At 34.4% G+C, this 19,880-nt stretch overlaps 1 protein-coding gene and 1 long non-coding RNA gene across 5 annotated transcripts in view; both read left to right on the top strand.

Annotated features, from left to right (window-relative positions):
- The window catches only part of lactbl1b (lactamase, beta-like 1b), a 29,871-nt gene that overhangs the window by 7,767 nt on the left and 2,224 nt on the right, over positions 1 to 19,880 (top strand). The window contains exons 1-6 of one of the 3 annotated variants that reach the window (XM_081606921.1): positions 7,384 to 8,266; positions 8,498 to 8,674; positions 11,380 to 11,486; positions 13,775 to 13,932; positions 18,588 to 18,835; positions 19,414 to 19,519. In XM_081606921.1, the coding sequence (XP_081463047.1) occupies positions 8,569 to 8,674; positions 11,380 to 11,486; positions 13,775 to 13,932; positions 18,588 to 18,835; positions 19,414 to 19,519 (725 nt within the window). In that variant the 5' untranslated portion in view covers positions 7,384 to 8,266; positions 8,498 to 8,568. Of the gene's footprint in view, positions 1 to 7,383; positions 8,267 to 8,487; positions 8,675 to 11,379; positions 11,487 to 13,774; positions 13,933 to 18,587; positions 18,836 to 19,413; positions 19,520 to 19,880 lie in introns of those variants that run through there. The other 2 variants (XM_081606920.1, XM_081606919.1) reach the window with 2 other exon arrangements.
- LOC145551643 (uncharacterized) lies at positions 2,149 to 5,329 on the top strand. Of its 2 annotated transcripts, none has more exons than XR_014087518.1 (3): positions 2,149 to 2,590; positions 3,083 to 3,197; positions 4,852 to 5,329. It is a non-coding gene; the product is annotated as an uncharacterized LOC145551643 (long non-coding RNA). The 2 variants fall into 2 exon arrangements; XR_014087517.1 differs by having other exon boundaries at positions 4,849 to 5,329.

Below are 19,880 nucleotides of genomic sequence, written 5' to 3'. Positions count from 1 at the left end.
GAGGTGAAGGAGCTGAAGTGTCCGGAAAACATAATCAGTGCGTCGATTCAAAACATCTACAATAATGATAGTAACATTAATAATAAAATAATTGTCGGTGCAAAGTAGCCTACACATTCTTTGGTGGGGGGTGGTGAAGGAACTGGATAAAGGCTAGGGGGCGCTGGCCCAAAAAAGGTTGAGAAACACTGAAATAGAGTATAGCTGGCTCATCGATTTATTATGTGGCCTTATGTAAAAACATTTTACTAGCAAATGTCAAACATTGTGAAATTTTAATTATCAAACATTAAAACGCTGATTTGAAACCTAAAAACCCCCCAAAAATATATGGGGTCAACCATGAGTATCAATTCATCTAAAGTTAAAACTTTAGATGAATACAAACACGCTAGCATAAACGTTTGGCTGTTAAACTGGGCCGTTCAAGGTCGTTGTCAAGCTAATTTTCAATTAGCACCTCACAAACCGTTTTGATAAACATTAAATTACCAAGAGACATACAAACATATCTTTATCTAGGCCTTTTTGTCTTCTTCCTTTTCATCCATCTTTTTTTCTGTCCCTGAAGGATATAGTCCTTTTTGCGCCATCATTTTGCCTACTTAACTTCCACCGGTGCTTTCCACGATAGCTCATATTACTTGTGAAGCGTGACCTACTGCGATCCCAAGACCAATTTCTTCTTCTTCTTTTGTATTATGATGGATCGCAAACAACTTTAAGGTGCATGTCGCCACCTACTGTACATGAATGTGTAACAATACTTTTTCTACATGATCAAATATATATTATTGTAAACATTTACATCTTTATAATTAAATTAAGTGTTTTTGTTAATATAATCATACACTGCAAAAACTGAAATCTTAGTAAGATTAAATATCTTAAATTAAGGAGATTTTTCTTGTTTTCTTTCTGACAAGATAATTTTTCTCACCAAGAGGGATTTATGTAAGAATATTTTTCTTATTTTAAGTGTTTTTGTACTTAATTATCTCAGTAAGATATAAAAGCTTAATGTTAAGAAAATATTACTTATTATGAGTAAATATGTGCTAGAATCTAGAATATCTAGAATATCAATATTTACCAATCAAACTTCAAGTCTTATTTTATAAGAACTTATTTTATATAAGTAAAAATTTCTTATTTCAAGCACAGAAAGCGAAATCACATACTTAATTAAATGTATTCAGATAATTAAAACAGACTATGTCCAAATGGAATCCTTTGTGTTATTGTCAATGAAAAATTAAAAAAAACCCATGAACTTATATTCTTGTATAAGTTGGCAGAGTGTACAGGAAATTATAATTTAATATTTAAACGATTGACATTTAACACAACAATTTCAGAAACAATATCAGTTTATATATCATGATAATTCTTGGCATGTTTCCATCTGCTAAGGACCTTCTTAATTTGATCTTCTTGATGCAAGATGTGGGACCTCTTACTGACATGTCATGAAATTTCTATTGATGTGTGATTTGAAATGGCTGGTATTCCACACAATGAGATTAGAATCAACAATATTGATTAGCTCAATGTCATGATAAATATTTTAACTTTTGGTTTATATTTCAAATTCTTACTTTATAAGTTACTAATATTAGTTTGAACAATATTTTATTCATCATGTTTGTAACCCCTTTTATGACATCATACAATCCACATGGGAAAGCGCCCAAAATGTCAGTGAGATAGTATTAATGTTCGATACAACAGATTTTCTTTCCGATCCAATACCGAGTAAAATTTAAGGTGGTATTGGCAATACAGATCCCATACTTTGTGCAAAAGACAATTAATTTGTTTCTTAATTAAATAAAAAATAAATGTAATCCATATCTTGGCTTCATAAAAAGAACACAATGTACTCTGATGCACTCATTTTAAACTCAGAAGTACATTGAGAACAATCTCGTTTACTATAAGCTATTTTAATTCAGCAGAAATATACAAAACATATGAAAATGGAGTTGCAAACTAAAAAAAAGAAAATTAGTAAAGTAATAACCCTACTAAACACATCCTTGTTTAATTATTAAAACTACTATAAAATGACAGCTGAAATTCCTCCATGTCACTTTTTTAATAATCTGTCAACATGTTCATTTCTGAGTGAGTGAGCGTCAGCAGCACGCTGCGCTTGGGCATTACGTCGTTACACATTACATACTCACCAGGCGGAAGAAAAAGTAGTTCCCATTAACAACGTTTCATTTCGGCAAGATCTCAATAATTTAGTTACTTTCTAACTTGCTCTTGTTAATCTACATTATCTCAAATTACTAAAGTGTTGAAAGTATTGATCCTTGGATCTGACAATAGATTTTAAAGAATTAAGTTCTGGTATCGGAAGAATCGATATTTCAGTATCAATCCGCACATCACTAACGGCAACGCCAGAGATCATTTAACTGCCCTGATTAACCGTTAATTCAGTTGTAACAGCCTAACTAAGCTTTTATCTACTGTACTTTTATAAGATTTTCTTTTGGCAAATTCTCTAATCTCGGTTGGACATGAATGAAGATGGAGGACTTTTTTACGTGTATAGACCCTACAGCTGCTGTACTGAGAGGTAAGTTTAAAGTTGTCTGTCTTTCTAAGATAAGCTAACTGAAGCTAGTTAGCATGTCGTGATATGCCAATTTTCATCCGCGGTTAAAGAGCCGCTCTTGTGAATATGAGCTTTGAACAGTTATTAACCACAATAGCTGTGGCTTAAAAATATCGACACGAGTTCTTGGTAGCTTCCGTTTTTTAACATAGCTAAGGTGGCTTCTCATTCGTGGCTTATGATTCGGGAAATGGTTAAAGGGCAATTCCGCCTAGTATTTCACTAACTGAGGGTGTTTGATGTGCTGTAATTTAAAAACTTAAATGCAATGAGTCTAAAAGCCTAGGTTAGATATTCCACACTGTTACCAGGATATTTTAAACACTATTTTTGATTTGTGAATTTAAGTAGTCCTAGTTTGATTTAATTAAAATAACTTTCTTGCCATCTTGAATTCATGTAATATTGTAATTGAGCACATAAACTAAAATAAGACTTGTTTTATTTTTCAAGTAAACCAAACTGTTGCCATGGTGAAGCCTATGCCAGACACATCTCCAATCACGTATTGCACCATCTACAAGAAACTTTGGGAATTGCAAGTGACGGCATCCTTCACATTCTTGAGGTAAGAAATTTATGATACTGATTCATCATTACACTGTGTTAAGGAAGAATTTTTATATCACTGGTAAATTTAGCAAAACTCTGGCTCTGATACTTCCTTTTGATCCCGGGTTTTCTCGCGTGGCCACGTGCGGGGACAAAAACACAACAATGCGTGTTGACGTCACAGAATTACAGGATTTAATCCAATCAGAAGAAAATATAAAATAGTACAGGAAACTAAAGAAAGACAGATACAAACATTGTTACCTGAGACAAGAAGACAAAGAAATATCAAGGACGTCCTTGGAGAAAGAGCTGGTGCAGAAGTAAAATAAATCAGCTTTTTTCTGAATTGTTTCCCTTGTGCACAAACTTTTATACCTGTAGGTGTGTTTACCTCTTTAATGTATTCAAATAAGGCGTATCTCTACTTGACCAATTGGAAGGCATCTCTGGCCCTTTTAAATTTTAGAAAAAGTCCCGCAGTTTGGTCGCAAGATCAAACACCTTTTGTTAAATAAGGTAGAAGCAGACTCTCCGAATTCATGGTGGTTTATGGCTTTCACAGATCAGTGTGAAAAGCTAGAACTTCCTACTGATTGTTTCCCAACAGACAAAGAGCAGATCAGAAGATCTTGGCAAACAATCTGCTTTAACTACAGTAAAATATATCAATAGGTCAGAATATGTTATAAATTTTAAAACTATAATTATGGTATTTCAATCAAGTCATAATAAATTCTAAAACTAACTTATTTTAAATTTATTTTCTTAACAGTATCTAGCCTCCTGTGGCTCTACAGCCATCTGGGCAAAAAGAAACAGATGCAGGAACCTCACAGGTAGCTGTGAAATTCTGGTTTCTCTTCTGCTCTGCCAGGAACAAACCTTTAATTCTTTATTTTAATTCAATGAAAAGTTCTCCAAAAACCTAATTTGTTCTTCTGCACTCAGCATCTCCAAAGTTTAGTTCTGATATCAAACCAAAAGCAATAGATATAATATCAACAGAAAATAATGAAGTACAATTCCTGTTTCTAATTAGGAATTAGAAACAAATAAGAATTAAGACATTCATTCACCATAACCTAAGTATTTTCTAATACTAAACAAAACATTTTCATGTGATTCTAATATAGTCGGAAATAATACAATTTCAAATACATTCATCATTAACTAAATTAATTCTAAAACAAGATAATAGAATTTTTAGTCAAAACATGTTATTAATAACTAAGAAAAATGTCTTACAAATTAAATGTTAGTGATTTAAAACATTTTATGTTATATTCAGTTTTTGCACCATGTCAGATGTTGGTTTTGGAAGACTACTCATCCTGGTTACGTGAACCGACCAAAGTTCCCTTTCTCAGAGTAATTCAAGTGATAATGTCCTCCACCTTCCTGCATATGTTAATTTATGACCTCCTGTCTTTAATGATAAGACCCCAGGGGTCTGAGCCGAGGCTCTCCTGCAGATCTATTTCAATACTTACCCAGCAATAGTATTTGTTTCAAATCACTAACAGAAACCTGTTCAAACTTAAGAAATTGGTTCTAAAAGGTTTAAACTGTGTTAAACACTCAAAATAATAATTTTTCTCAACAACTGATTAGTCCCTAAAACGTGGTTTGTTTTGTGATTGTTTTTCTGTCTGTGCTCCAATTAGCAGATGACCCAACAACTTCAAACAAGATCACTTTTCAGCTCTGTGGTGATCGTGAAACCAACTTTCTACTGGCCATTGGAACCATGCCTGCCCTGATCTTCTGAAAGGAGGACATCATAGCTACTACACCTTTCAGCATCCGTGTGTGGGGCCACTCCTCTCTGTGCTGCTGACAGACGTCTTGAGAACGCCGTTCGTAACTGAGGCAAGACTTCCACATATAAAAGGCTATGGCTTATTGGAAGAAGTTCATTGCGGGGGAAGCTCCTATTGTTGACATCTAATCCCAAGATTTTTTTTTGCTTTGGACAATTTGGTTTGCTTGACTCTTAGTGCAGCAGATGTGTCCGATCGTCATTGTTCTGTCATTTTACAGGATTGTTTCAGAATCAGATGCCCATCCAGACTTTAAATTCTGACCAGTAGTCATGTTTTATTGTGTTTATGTGAAACTTAAACGTAATAAAGATGTTAAAAGTAATTGAACTTATGTCTTCATTTCAGCAAGCCAATAACATCTCTTGTTCCAGTATTCACAGGATCAATTTTTGGATTTTTGTCTTAGCATAAGAACCTTGAGTAAAGCTGTGACAAAATATATATTTTAATCCTATGCAACAATAAAAATAAACTAGATTTAGGTATACACTGCAAAAAGTCCCCTTTCAAAAACAAGAAAAAAAGTACAAAAATAGGGTATAATTTTCTTAAAATAAGAAAAATTATCTGCCAACAGAACAAGAAAATTTATCTTGTCAAGATTTTCCAAAACAAGAAAAAATATCTAACCAAGATAAACCTACAAATATCTTAAAATTAGTGTATTTGTACTTAAAACAAGCCAATTTTACTAATACAAATAGAATATATGAGATTTATTTTCTTAATACATAGAACATTTTTCTTAAAATAAGAACATTTTACGCTATTTTAAGAAATTCAGTGTCAAGTAACATTTTCTTTACTTGAGATAATTTTTCTTAAAATAAGATAATATATCTTACTCGTATAAGTAAAATTGGCTTGTTTTAAGTAAAAATACACTAATTTTAAGATATTGTAGGTTTATCTTGGTAAGATATTTTTTCTTGTTTTAGAAAATCTTGACAAGATAAATTTTCTTGTTCTGTTGGCAGATAATTTTTCTTATTTTAAGAAAATTATACCCTATTTTTGTACTTTTTTTTCTTGTTTTGAAAGGGGACTTTTTGCAGTGTATATATAAAAAATCAATTCCACTTGGAGCCCCTCAAGGTAGTACTATTACCTTGAGGTAGTAAGTCAATAATAAATCATCAAGTCCTCTTATTTTATGAAGCCCATAGATTACAAAAAGATTCATTTTAGTAAATATCACATCATAACAGTGGTTTGCATTCGTTCAACTTTTTCACATTTCGCTACATTACAAATACAAACTCTAAAATCTTAATTTTTTCATATTTTATGTGATACACCAAAAAAGTACCACACAACTGTACGGTGTTTGTAAAAGTATGCAATTTTTTTTATTTTTTCACAAATAAAAAATGTTTGTGGTGAGTCCTTTAACACAATGTACTCACCACTTCACACTGATTGCCCTGAATAAAACTGCAATCAAATAAGTCAAATAAAGTAATTCAAATCCATTGAGATGTGATTTAATCTTAACATAAATTCTTTTTAGTAAAAGACCAAAAAGTTTATTATAGAACTACAGTGAAAAAACATCATACAGAATAATTACAACAGACAGGTCAGGGATAAAGGCGTGGAGAAATTTAAAGCAAGGTTGGGTTTAGTTGACATTAGTTTATTTTATTTTGCACAACTAATATACAGATTAAAAATATTAAGATATTATTATGTCTTCTTATAAGAAGACATAATAATGATGCAGGAAGAGGGAGAAGCCCAATGGATTTATATGAAACCTCCACCCGAATAGTATAGAAAATGTAGTCCAAAATTACAATTCTTCATTAGAAATACTGCAACAGTATTTCTACTGAAATACTGTGGGTTTTTTCACATAGAAAAAACCCTCATAAAAACACATCTACAGAGTATTATTAGAAATTTCAATAAAATAAGAAACAATGAAAAAAGTTACAATCACAATTATTTTATTAAGTAAAGGTAATAAAACAAAAGCCCACACTTTAAGCATCTTGAGGTAAGCATCTTGACAGAGTATCACACAACTCCAAATCCAATTCCCATCTGCATAAACCCACAGAGCTGTCAAGCAGAGCAACCATCAAAGATCAACCAGGATAACTCTGGATGCACAGATCAGTTGAGATAATCTGTTTGTTGTGGACACTTTAAACATGACCTTTATTGAAGGGGTCAAGCGGAAAGTCTTTTTAAAAGAAGCTTACAAACTCTAGTTTAAATTTTGCAATACATATTGTGGAACAGGATGCTTTGGTTAGTTCAGACAAAAACTAAACTCTCTGCAGCTTCACAGTCTTGTTACAGTTTAGTTGACACTTTGATGGAAAATGTTTCGAACAGAGAAAAATTCCACAACAAATTGAAAACAAAAAATAAATAAATATCCCAATGGTGATACGTGGTATTGATGGAAAGACTGAGCTTTACATAAGAAAATTGTGAAAGAAAGCCTGTTAGATGCTGCATAAAATATGAGACTGGAGCACAGTTTTACCTTCCCCAAGCATTTTTTTGGGTTAGAATGATCTTGTCAAAGTCCATACCTAAATCCAACTGGGAATCTACGGCAAGATTTGATTATAGTTTCCAAACTATCCAAATGTGTCTAAGTTTGAGTAATTTTGCAAAGAAGAGTGAACGAACAAGTTACAGCTGTCAGTGACAGCCTTTAAAAATTGAAGCACATGTTTTCTTTAGTCATTTTCTGAATTCCCTCTGGGTTCCCAAATTGCATAATCCATCTGACCTCAATTTGTTGAACCCAAGTGATTGTACTTTTCAGAATATGCTTCAGCAAACAGGCTCATCCTGACACCCCATCAAAACTCACACTGGCCTGAGTGGTTGCCATCTCAGCTGAAGTTACTGTTGGGTTCCACAAGGCAAAGCTTGACTAGAGTGAATTGATTCATGGGGATTAGAGATTAAGACTTCCCCGGCCGCTTTGGTGGAGTAAATCTGGGGATTATGATGTCAACAGCCTATGGACGCTAGAGAGGAAATTGAATTGTGAGGAACGGCAGCGGCTATGGTGCAGGATTACAGCGTAGTTAGTCAAAATCAGAGATGAGAGTCCATGTCTGTGCCTTTCTCTTGCTCAGGAAAACCTCCATGGGAAACCATTTACTGCCTTCCGACAGAAGAAATTGCGAACATGACAGGGATGACTGAGTGAATATTTCTGATGTTATTTGAGGGTTAAGAAGATTTCTCTCTGTGGTAATCCTGCTCTGGTCTGGCCTTGAAGCATCAGGTGGTGAGTTCTACGAAGTCCAACAGGAACTACTTTCATTTAACAGCCTGACAAGAATATCTGAGAATTTTTACACCTGAATCCTCAGGGAGCAAAGCATCTTGTTGAAGGCTAAAACTGCAGATAGATAAAGCTCTGTTAATGGCTGAAGATTAAAAAAAAAAAGTCACACATTTGGAGCTAACGTGTTGTTCTGTATCTGCTTTTTCTTTCTGTTCTGTAAGACAACTCCAGTTGTGGCTACTCCTCCCGCTCCCTCAGCAGTTCCCAGTGTTACATTCGAAGGACTCTCAAAAACCAAGAAGATGAAGGTGAAGTTGGCCCATTTGGGTTTGGTCTTCTTCCTCCTTCTGTCTCTGGTGATGACAGGCTGTTTCCTTTGGCAATATCAGCTGCCAAAACTTAAGCCAGGTAAGAGCTACAGTCATGGTGTTAAGTAATGGGTATTTAATATGAAGCTTTGTTCACTCAAATATTTGTCATTAATGTTTTAAAGTGGATCAGTTTCATATTGAATGTATTCTAAATGGATTGTTAGGATTTTTATCACTTTTTATGGGACCTTAAAAGGTTTTTAACGAGGTACCTAGGACTTCACAAGTTTAAGATTTATATTACTAGGTTACATACATACAGTATTTGTTATTAAAATGTGTTGGAGGATGTTAGTTTCCTGCAATGTCGTTCTCTTTTTGTTTCAGGTACTTGCTAAATTATTAACTGATGTTAATTTAGGATGTTTCGTAAAGTAACCATACAGCTTGACTAATTAGTGTTTGACTTGTTAACAACAATTAGTAACTTATTATTAAGTTACTCTGTATTTAAACTGAAATAAATCATACGTTTACCTCACATATTTTAGTGATACACTTGCCTTTGTAAGGTTAAACCTATAAACTACTCATGAGTTTTGTGGTCATCTGGTTTCTCAGCAAAAGTTTTTTGCTACTCAAACCCACACAAACATTCTTAAAATTGGGTGTATTTAGAGCATGAAGGACAGGCTTCATTTTTTTCTTTAGTTTTGTTTTAGTTTCCTGGCTCAAACAAAAATTTAAAGCAAGTTCTGTAATTAAGTGTTTGAAACTTTGCTAAGCAACATTTTGATAATGTGACATTCCTCAGAAGTCATGAAGCCAATTTTCATTCTTGACCTTGAAAGGCTACCCATTTTATATTCTTTTGAAAATATGTACAATATTTTTGCTTTTTATCATCTATCTTTTGTGAGTGCTTGATTGAAAGATAAGACAACAGGCTGTGAAACTGGCGTTAAATGTCAGAATCTCTACATTCTTTAAAAGTAGAAAAGTGGATGGCAGCATTTTAAACAAAGGTAGAAACTGAAACATGTAAACAACCTGCAGGCGACCAGATTAAATAATAAGATAAAGGTTTATCTATAAAGACATGAAGTCAGAAAACATTGTAAAGTTTATTTATTATTTGGTTCTAAATAATCAAACATTTGATGGGGTAAGTCTATGATTTCAATACATTTGCTTTTCTTTAGTTGGAATGACAAAAAATGAGACTTTTTATTTCTCTTATCAGTAGTTGACACGCAAGCATTTTACTTATTATTAGTTCTTTTCGTAAAATTCTTGTCAAAAACCTATGTGAAACTGGCTTAGTTTATTAACACAGAGCTGCAAAGCAGAACTAACAAAGGTCATCCACTTAACTCAATAAATTAAACATTCTCAAGTTGTTTCTTTTATTCGCAATTGCATCTATAGTTTTGTTGCTGATCTAAATGTATCTGTTGATAATTAATAGAAACAAACCTGTAAAAAAAAAAATCTGTAAAAATAAATCTGAAAAACTGTGTCAAAAGGCTAGATTTCCAAGTCAAAGATGCACAAGATTTAGCATTTCTGATGTTCATTTTTCATTCTATGTTGAAAATTTAAGTAAACATGAAAACTTTAGTTCATACAGCATTGCTTTTTTATGTCTTTACTTCTAATAGGTCTAAGAGTAGCTGATAAGAATTGGCTTTTAAACGTATAAAATAAAAGTAAGGTAAAGTAATTTTATTTATTTTCAGCAACAAGGCAATTCAAAGTGCTTAACTAACTATAACAAATTAACTTCTTATTTCAAGTGAAAATAACAATCAATACTCATGTAACACTAGTTATTGAATTATGTAGTATGTATTATTTAAATCCTAAATAATTAAGTAGTATTTAGTTTTGTTACTTCAGACATAAATTCTCAAGAATCAAAACTTTTTGCCCCTTATGTCATTTTTAATCATTGTTTGATTCTCAATTTTTTTATTCTAACTAAAACACATGTTATTAAAATATGTTAATATTCTAAACTACACAAGATTAGTGCCATCAGTGAAATTGTGCACAGTTTATAGCCTAATAATACCCTAATTTTCCACATAAGGGTTTTAAATCACTTTCAATCATCAAAGTTGTACATTACTTATTTTTTTGTGAAGACCAAATACAAGGTTCAAAATTGGGATATGCAGTAAATAATTCATTATCAAGAATGTATTTTAATTTACACGACTTCTAAATATGTAAATACTAAAACTGTTGCACTTCATTTTTGTTATTATATCACCTTATCAGGCTTTAAGTTATGCATCTCTTCAACAAAAGTATAAAATCACAAAAACACCCTATTTTTAACGCATTCTCACGTGCATGTATAAGATTAGAAATCTCACTAAAAGAAAGCACTGTCTTACACTGGAAGATGAGTAGTTTTGTTAAAAAACTTTATTTTATTAATGTTTTGTGATGTGAGTTTACAATATCAGGTAGACAGGTGGCCAGAGGCTACAGTGATATACGCTGAATTATCAGTGTCAAGAGCAAAAGCAGGTCACATCTTTCACCAGGGAGTTGCATAGAGCACATCGTGTCTAAATGTACCTTGTAAGATCAAGAGGATTCGTCAGAAAGCAGAGATAATTAAATGAAACGCTTAGTCATCCAATTAAACTCCGTCATCCCTGCCATTGTGCCCTGGACACCATATTCTATCAAATATCAAGTGGGATTTACGTATAACAAACCTGTCTCCCAGTAGGTTTTATCTGACATTTATTTTTCCCTCTCTTTCCTCCTTTCTCATCCATCAATCAGATGAAGACATGGGTCGTGATGGCAATTCAGAGATGATGTGTCCCCGCTTTCCTGAGCCGCTCCCTTTGGAGCATCCTATCCCCAGTCTCAAAGAAGCCCTGGAAAAGGTCAGAAAAGTTAACCACGCAAGGACAGTTTGCAGTTGTTTCACCATCATGTTCACTCAAAAATTAGTAAACTGAGAGGCTGCATGGATAATCCTTCACACCAAATGTTGTTTTATTCCACAGAAGGAGATTAAAGAAACAGCAAATGGAAAAAAAAATCAGTTCATTGGAGCAAAAGGTTGCGTTGTGGGCTGCAGAAAGAAGCACTTTAACATCTGATGACAGAATAAAGTACATGCACATTAGTAGTAAGGGCTTAACTGCATTAAGCAAAGGAGCAGACAAACATTATCATCACATTTGTCCTTGTGTATTAAATCTCAGCAGCCATTTAATATTTGAATTTGAATTGTACCTTTTCAGTCTGTAAGAAGTCTTAATTTGAATTTGTTTATGTTTCCACAGACATACTTAGAGCCTTACATAAAACATTTTATGATTTACAAGTTTGTTGTTTCACTGCCTAACATGCATCCTAAAGCAAAAAGTAACTAATATTTTATTGATAATGTTTTTGTTGTTTGTTTGTTTTGCTTTACAAAATAAAGCAAAATATTATTTGGATCAACCTTCCTCTCCACATCTGTTCAGAGCATTGAACATAATCAAGTTTCAATCAATTGATTAAGTTTATTTCTATAGCACATTTCAGGAACAAGGCCCTTCAAAGTGCTTTACATCATAAAAACATTAAAAAAATACAGTCATGGAAGACACCACACAGTCAACAATTGTAAAGTTTATATGCGCTTACATTTTGAAAGTGCATATAAGAATCCTTTTGGAATGATGGGAAGCCTAGCATGAGGTCAGACAATTAAATTAGCTCTTGTTGGAATTGGGTTTATTGGATTAGGAGTTTTTAATGAACAAAAAGTTGGGCATTATTTAATTTACTTGGAGCATTCATTTTATTAAGTGATGCAACAAATAGCACAGCCAGCAGACTCAATTCTCTTCTTCTGGTTTTCATTGGTTAAACGTCATATGGGCATGATTGATTTGATAACAGCCAAACAAATGTGGATAATTAAATCTAATCAGGCACCAATGGTTTTAGAGTCAAAACGATTCACCGAGTGGAGAACGGCTTCTGAGAGCGAGGATCTTGCGTAGTGATAGTGATGCTTTTGTTCACATGGCTGCGAGCGAGTTGTTGAATTTATTTGCAAGGATTTTCATTCTGACTGCAAAATAGAACAATACCACACATTTAAGAATCTTCTTCCATCTCCACAAGCTCCATAACTCACTTAGACATGTTCTGATTGGAGCAAATCTGGAAAACCTCCTTCACTGTCAAGGCAATATTGATGCTGCTAAACTAAATAAATCATGACTATTTTCTGTTCATTAGATAATTTACTACATTTTTTCAAAAAGGAACAGGTAGGAGATACAAGATCTCATGATTTCTAGTACCAACCTCTGTACATAAGGGACATATGATTTCTGTTTTAGCAAATATCCTTGACCTGGTCACAAGACAAGGGAGGTTTTTGTGCAAATTTCCTACAAAACATCAGTGTGAAAGCTGAATATATATCCCAATTAAATTAAGCAACAATCAAGTTCTTGTCTAACCTTTGAAACTCTACCTTTAAAGAGCTCTAACAAAATGCATGACATTCCATATTATACTACAAGTTACTCACTTTTTTGACCAGGCAAGACATTTCAGCCCAACCAGAGTTTCTGCTGCCCCATGGACTTTATAGTCATTAAAAGACCCAGTATGGTCTGTCTGAAGTCAAACTGTCAATGCGTGGTCACATGGTTTTCAGAGAACAAAATGATGTGATTTTTATCATGCAACTGCAAAAATGACAACTGATTTCAGCAGGTCAGGTCGACCATGCAGATTCCTTTTACATGAAAATGTTTTTGTGTGACTTGTTCTTGAAATTCACTGGTCAAACCTGATGGATTTATTCCAGTTTGCTTTCATCAAGCTCTCCTATGTCCCATTCACAACTCTGATATTCTGCGCCTGTGATAATGAACCACCAAAAACTTACTGTGGAAGTTTAATGCATGTTCAAACTCTTACAGTCTAACAGGCACAATAGGAGGAAATCTCACCAAGACACTATAAATACCATCAATATGAGTGATTTCATGCAGTTGCAGGGCCTCAATCTGGTGTGCTGCCATGCTTACCATAAAGTGAGAGACATTTAATTGACATGAATACTATTACCAAAGGAAACAGGCAAATTGATTTTCAGTCCAGAAGTATATTCAATTATATTGTAAAAATATTTATAAACTGATTTTCTTTGTTACAGGTGGATGTGTTGTTTCGCCAAAGCATCAACCCCATCAGCATTCCTGCTCTGTCTGCCATTGTGATCTTAAACGATACAGTTTTGTGGACTGGCAACTTTGGAAAGAGGAATGCCAGTGATCCTCTGTCAGGCCCACCCAGTGAATACACAATCTACAGGTTGGTTCTGGATGGAAACACAACTATTTGTCTGTTAAATGTATAACGTGTGTACTTATATTATGATGATTGCTCTAAGTACTGACATTTCACTTGTCAGTAATCCTTCCTATTTTAGGGCCAATAGGGCTAATTAAAGAGCATTTAGTCCAAAACACAAATATAAATTAACCACACTTTAAGAAGGAATTAAAATAAAATGTGCTTATAAAGCAGAACAAACGATTGATTCAATTTGCAGTTTAATTAAAAGGTGCCCGAGGGTGCTGTCTAATCAATAAAATAACAAAACATAACATGTCCTGCCTAATTAATAATAAAAAAAAAGTTTAAATCTCACATCACACAACAGAAAAGGAAAAATAAATATATATTTTTTTATGGTCTGCACCACAGTGATCTTTTTAAAATACACAGGAAAATGTTCTCTCATGTTTGCCCCAGATGAGTTGTTCCCTCTCCAGAGCAATCAATGTCCATTATTCAAGCAGCAAAGAAGTGATCTGCCCACAGCTGCCCCAAACGGCAATTCAGCATGTGCATTCAGGTCTCTTTGTAGTGCAACCGTATTGGTTTCTATTGTGTTAACAAAACTCTGACGGGCACAATGCTTGATAAAAACTGTAATTTTGGAGACTTTGGAGGCTGAGTCAGTGGCTAAGGCCATGAGCAGGTCTTACACAACACTGTCCTGACAAAGGGCCATGGCTTGGTCTGCAGTGATAATTGTTTAGGTGTTATGTTTCTCTCCCAGCAGCGTCTTTATTAACATGTCTACCTTATAAAGGCGTAGATGTCTTCACTGACATTGCATTGAGTAAATAGAGTATGTCGAGTAGAGCAGTGCTCTATCTAAATGTTCTGTGTTGCTGCAAACTGTCAGTCAAATTGTGTATCATGGTAACACGATAATATGTTGATACTATTTCAAAATTTCTTTGATTAGAATGCTTAAGAGTTGAAACTTAAATCAGAACCACTTTCAACATGTCGCTCCTCCAATATTCCTGCTGTAAACAGACATGACAGATTCTATTATTTATGTCTTGTGCTTCCCTGAGATGAGTAAGCTCTATCTCTAAGGTTAAGTATGGCCACCATATGGAAGAAGTTAATTATCTGTAGCTAAAAGAATGAGTTTTTGTTCTTCTGGTAATGATCCACATCTCATGACCAGAGGTGAGCCAAAATGGATGACAAAATGGATCAAATATCAAGAGCTTTTCTTTTTTGCTCTACTCTTTCGTCACCATGACAGCTCAGAGAAATGCCCAGATTGCAGCAGAAGAGGCCCCAATTTGTCTTTTCATCTCCCTCTCCTTACTGCAAAAGCCCATGAACAAGAAACCAAAATATCTGAACACGTCATGTTGAGGCACAGACAAGTGAAGAGATGTTTCATTCAAAACAAAATAAATAAATACTGTTATTAAGAACTGATTGGTAAATGCTCCGTAAGATAAACAAAAGTATGCATGAAATAAAAGCAGAAAAAATGATGTGGAGCTTATTTTGTTAATCAAAGTTTATTCATTTATGTTTGCCAATTGTGGTACCAAGGTATTTATCCCTAAAGGAATTTGTTTCCCCAGCGTCAGAATGACAGGAGTTGTGTGGGCACAATAGGCTTTGCTTTCCCCTGTAAGCGGGGGAGTTCAGCTATGTTCATGTGTTCTTGAAACGTGTAGCACTTCCAGGGTACTCGCTGCCTCGACTGGGTCGTGTTGATTTGGTTGTGAAGAAGATCCTTTGATAAAACGGAGAGAAGACCCGTTCTCCAAAGATATTACTTCTCTTTCAAGCCATTTCAGCTTGCACTTTACACCCCCTTGCAGATGTGTTGAAGTTTTCTTTCTCCAAGTTCAGATTACAACAGAAGAGGCCCCAATTTTTCTTCCCATCTCCCACTCCATACTGCCACAGCTTGTGAGCAAGAAACCAAAATATCTGAACACTCTGCACTCTGAGTGCAGGGAAAATCCTCATCTAAATATAAGAACATAAAAAAAGAAATAACCTGAAATAAAAACAAAGCTAAAAAAAAAAAGTTCATGAAATATGTACAACAGCTTTACAAAATGAAAGCTTGGTATAAGCTTTTCTTTTAGGTCTGACTGCCAAATACTCCAATGGATGCTGAAGGTCATGCTTTGAAGATGCTAACAGAACAAGAGCATCTACAAATCAAAGATGAAAGCCTGATGTCCCCATACCAGACACTCCTCTTCTCCTTGACTTGAGATCCAGTACTTCGATTCCACAAACAGCAACAGAGACAAGGAACAGGCCTGACGGTGTCAAACTCATACTATCAACAAGCTTTGTGCCTTGAGAGTGGACAAGGTGCTTGCCTGGATATGCGAGGATGAAAACAGTTATCATAATTATACATTTTTGTGTAGCGTGAAACACATTTTTGTTTTCAATGTATTTACAGGCATGGACAAAATTGTTGGTGCCTCTCTGTTGATGACCGAAAAACTCACAAAGTTCACCTCAATAACTTAAAACTGCACAAAAGTAATAGCAAAACAAAATGACTGAAAATGAACACAATGGAAATCAGACATTGCCTTTGAAATGTGGTTCAACATAATCATTTTTGAAAATAAACTGCCATACATGTTTACATATCCTCATATCATCAAAAGCTAATAGTGCTTTTTGTGTGCTCCTGACTTTGGTTCTAGTTTAGACACAGGAAGTTGAGTACTTCTTTTTAAGTCAGAGAGTGGCACTTTGAGCTAAAACCTAAGATTATGCTGTTTACATGCCTAGAATAAGCTCTTCCCCAAGCCGTCAGGATGATACAGATGTTTCCCCGGAGACCTGCTTGATTCTGTATGCTTTATTTATTGTGTAGCACTGGCTATGTGATGAAAAGGGTTCCATACAAAATGTCTTTTCCAACTGCAAAAGAACACAAACATAACTGAAGATGTGTGAGAAATGTCTTTAAACCTCTTAGGGAGCAAATGAGGTGCAACATCAGACAACTTCAGAAAGAAAACTTTTAAAATCAATAGATGAAGTTGAGTTTTACTGACAGAAAATCCCCATGCTAAGACCATTCTTCAGCATGACAACGTGATAATTTAATCTCTCACTCCTTGCCAGATCAATCCAATATCTCAAACTCTTCAGCTATATTTCCAGCGACTGTCTGAAAAATAAAACACAGTTCCAATCTAAATAACCCACAAACATGATAATAGTTTATTTAAAAGAATTTACATAAAACAAGAACATTCTTCAAGAAGTTGCTTTTATACTGTATAAAATGTTGCTGTTTCTGTTTAGAAATAGGAGTAGAAGAATGCTAAAGAGATTATTGACACCCTCGTATTATGCACGCACACTAAATTGGAGGTCAATTTAAAGAGAATGCTGACCTTCTTCATTGCACACTGGTCCTTGGCACAGATCGATTCTAACCAAAGCACATCCCAGTGTGTGAAATGGGACCCAATTAACCCTGTAAAAAAACACATAACATTTAAAAGCAGAAAAAGATTTATCAGTACACCTTCTGACTAAATGTTTAGAAGTTCACTCATTCACACATTTTCCCGAAAGGACTGATGATCAGTTTAAAGAGTTTTCCGCTAAACGCCAGCTGTGGTTTTTGTCACGGCTTACGTTTTTGCTCTATACATGGTTGCATAGGCAATTGTTTAAACTTTACCTTTAATAACATAAAGTTGCCTAATTTTTAAAGTGCAATCAGTAATACTTTTATAACAAGTTTATATCAGTAATGATTTATTGGTTGATGTCAAGTTGTCATAACAAAGACATTTTGAATAATGTCAACTTTGTATTAAAAGTGTCATAATTTACCGAATGATGCTTTATGACAACAGTCATAAATATTCATGAAGGCTTATTTATGTTCATGACAGGTGTTATGTCATGTTTATGACAGTGTCATGTCAGTCTTATTCACCCCCTTCAAATAAAGTGTTACCCAATGTTTTTCTAAATGTGAAGTTGCAGCTATAAAAGTAAAGAAAAGCAGAAAAGACTGCAAGGAAAGAGCTGTTAGACATTTTAACATTTTTTAACATTATCATTAAATGCAATATTTAGTCTGTGTGTGGTTGTGAAAGCCCAAATATCAACAGTTTAGTTTCCGTTCTTTATTTATTACATTACTCTTTAGACAAATTCATACAATATTACCGTAACTTTCTTTTGATTCAGTGCCAATGAAGCAGGTCCACTGAGAAAGACTGAGAAAACAAGGATGAGAAACATTTTGCAGTACGAGTGTAAGGCATCCAGAAAGGGGGACAAAAGCTGAATGAGTGTAGCTCTCACCGCAAAACGTATTAACCATTTTCTACATATGACATAGAACACCACATTAATTATTGAACATGTTTTTAAAAAATGTATTTCCCTAATAAAAAGTGCTCTGAGGTTCAATATATTACTCTTAGTATCTGTTATCAGTTCAATGTTTAGATTTTGCCCATTATGTTTAGACGCTTCTCACATCTATACAGTCAGGTCATTCAAGTCAGTACATGTGGCCTCAATTCAAAAACAGCACAAAAAAATTTGAGTAAATACAATTTATGCATTAGTGCTAAAAAGGGCTCTTCTACATTAGATTTAAAACCAATCACTATGTCGTCTTGTCTGTCTTTCAGAATTGCCAGCTTATCAAAGATTTTCCCAACGCTGATGCTCTACAAACTGTGGGAGGATGGAAAGATCGCCTCCTTAGATGATCCACTGGAAAAATATGTAGAGAATTTTACGATAAAAAACCCCCTGGGGAAAACACGAGACTCTGAGTTAAAATATGTGACAGATGGCCTAATATTTCTAGACAGTGGAGAGGTACAAATTCGCTCCTCCTCTGTCACCCTGCGCAGGATGGCAAGCCAGCTCTCAGGTTTGTGGATTCAGCAGGTTATAAAAAACAAAAACATGACAACAAGAAAACTGCTTTCGTGTGAAACAAAACTGCCGCTTGTGTATTTTCCAAATACCACTCTGCCATTTTTCAGCAACCATGCTGCTTCTTGTCCTCAGAAAGGCAAATCATAAGATGTTTTTCAGCAAACTAGAATTGCCCTGGTTATGGATGAAGAGTCACATTTTGGTCTTTTCAGGTCTTTTCAGCTTGTGATACTTCAGGTAATTGAGATAATCTGAAAAAAAAAAAATCAGGAAAAAAAATAAAGAAGTAGTGCATGTCTCTGGGTATCATTACGTGCTTTAGTTTGCCATCAAGGAATCAGGGGTGAACATAATAATCACGTTCAGAGAACTATATGATTGTCTCATAACACTGAAGTGCTGTTTTAAGACAAGTGAAACAAACACTGCGATGTAATAAGTGATTTCTGAAAGTCACTGCAAGAAGATGGAAACCGTGCCTAATGCCTAGAAATACATGTTTTTCTCTGCTACTATCAACCAGTAGTTTAGTTGTTTTCTTCAATCCCATGCTGCTTTGTTTTGTTCCAGGTTTGCCCAGGAGGCTGAGGGCTACAAATTTACTCTGGAAAGGCAAAACGCAATCAGCAATCAATCTGTTACAAGATGATGTTCTTGTTGCAGATCCAGGAACCAAGTAAGGCTTGTTTCATTGTTCAGAATGAAACGTTGCTAACTCTTATGTCTCGGACCTGCGGTTCTAATTCACATACTAACACAAATTAATTCTTAAAATTTTAATTCTTTAATTTGCGGATAAGTGCAAGGATACGTGTGTAAAGAAATTATTCAGTTGTTGTCAACAGAAAAAATCTCAGTTGGTCATGATTAAATCTCCAGCTGGGAAACACATCTGAAACCAGAACAAATCTGCTTTGACATACCATGTCTAGCATAACACAACCCATTCTGTGGATTTCATTTTTCTTTTACAGAAAGTGTTTAACTGCTTCTGTTCTTTTCAAAGCACTTCTAAATTTACTTGGTTTGCTTCCTTT

Source organism: Poecilia reticulata, chromosome 5 (assembly GCF_904066995.2).
Source record: "Poecilia reticulata chromosome 5, P_reticulata-male-v2, whole genome shotgun sequence".
Taxonomy (NCBI): domain Eukaryota; kingdom Metazoa; phylum Chordata; class Actinopteri; order Cyprinodontiformes; family Poeciliidae; genus Poecilia; species Poecilia reticulata.
This window is presented reverse-complemented; position numbering and strand designations above follow the sequence as displayed.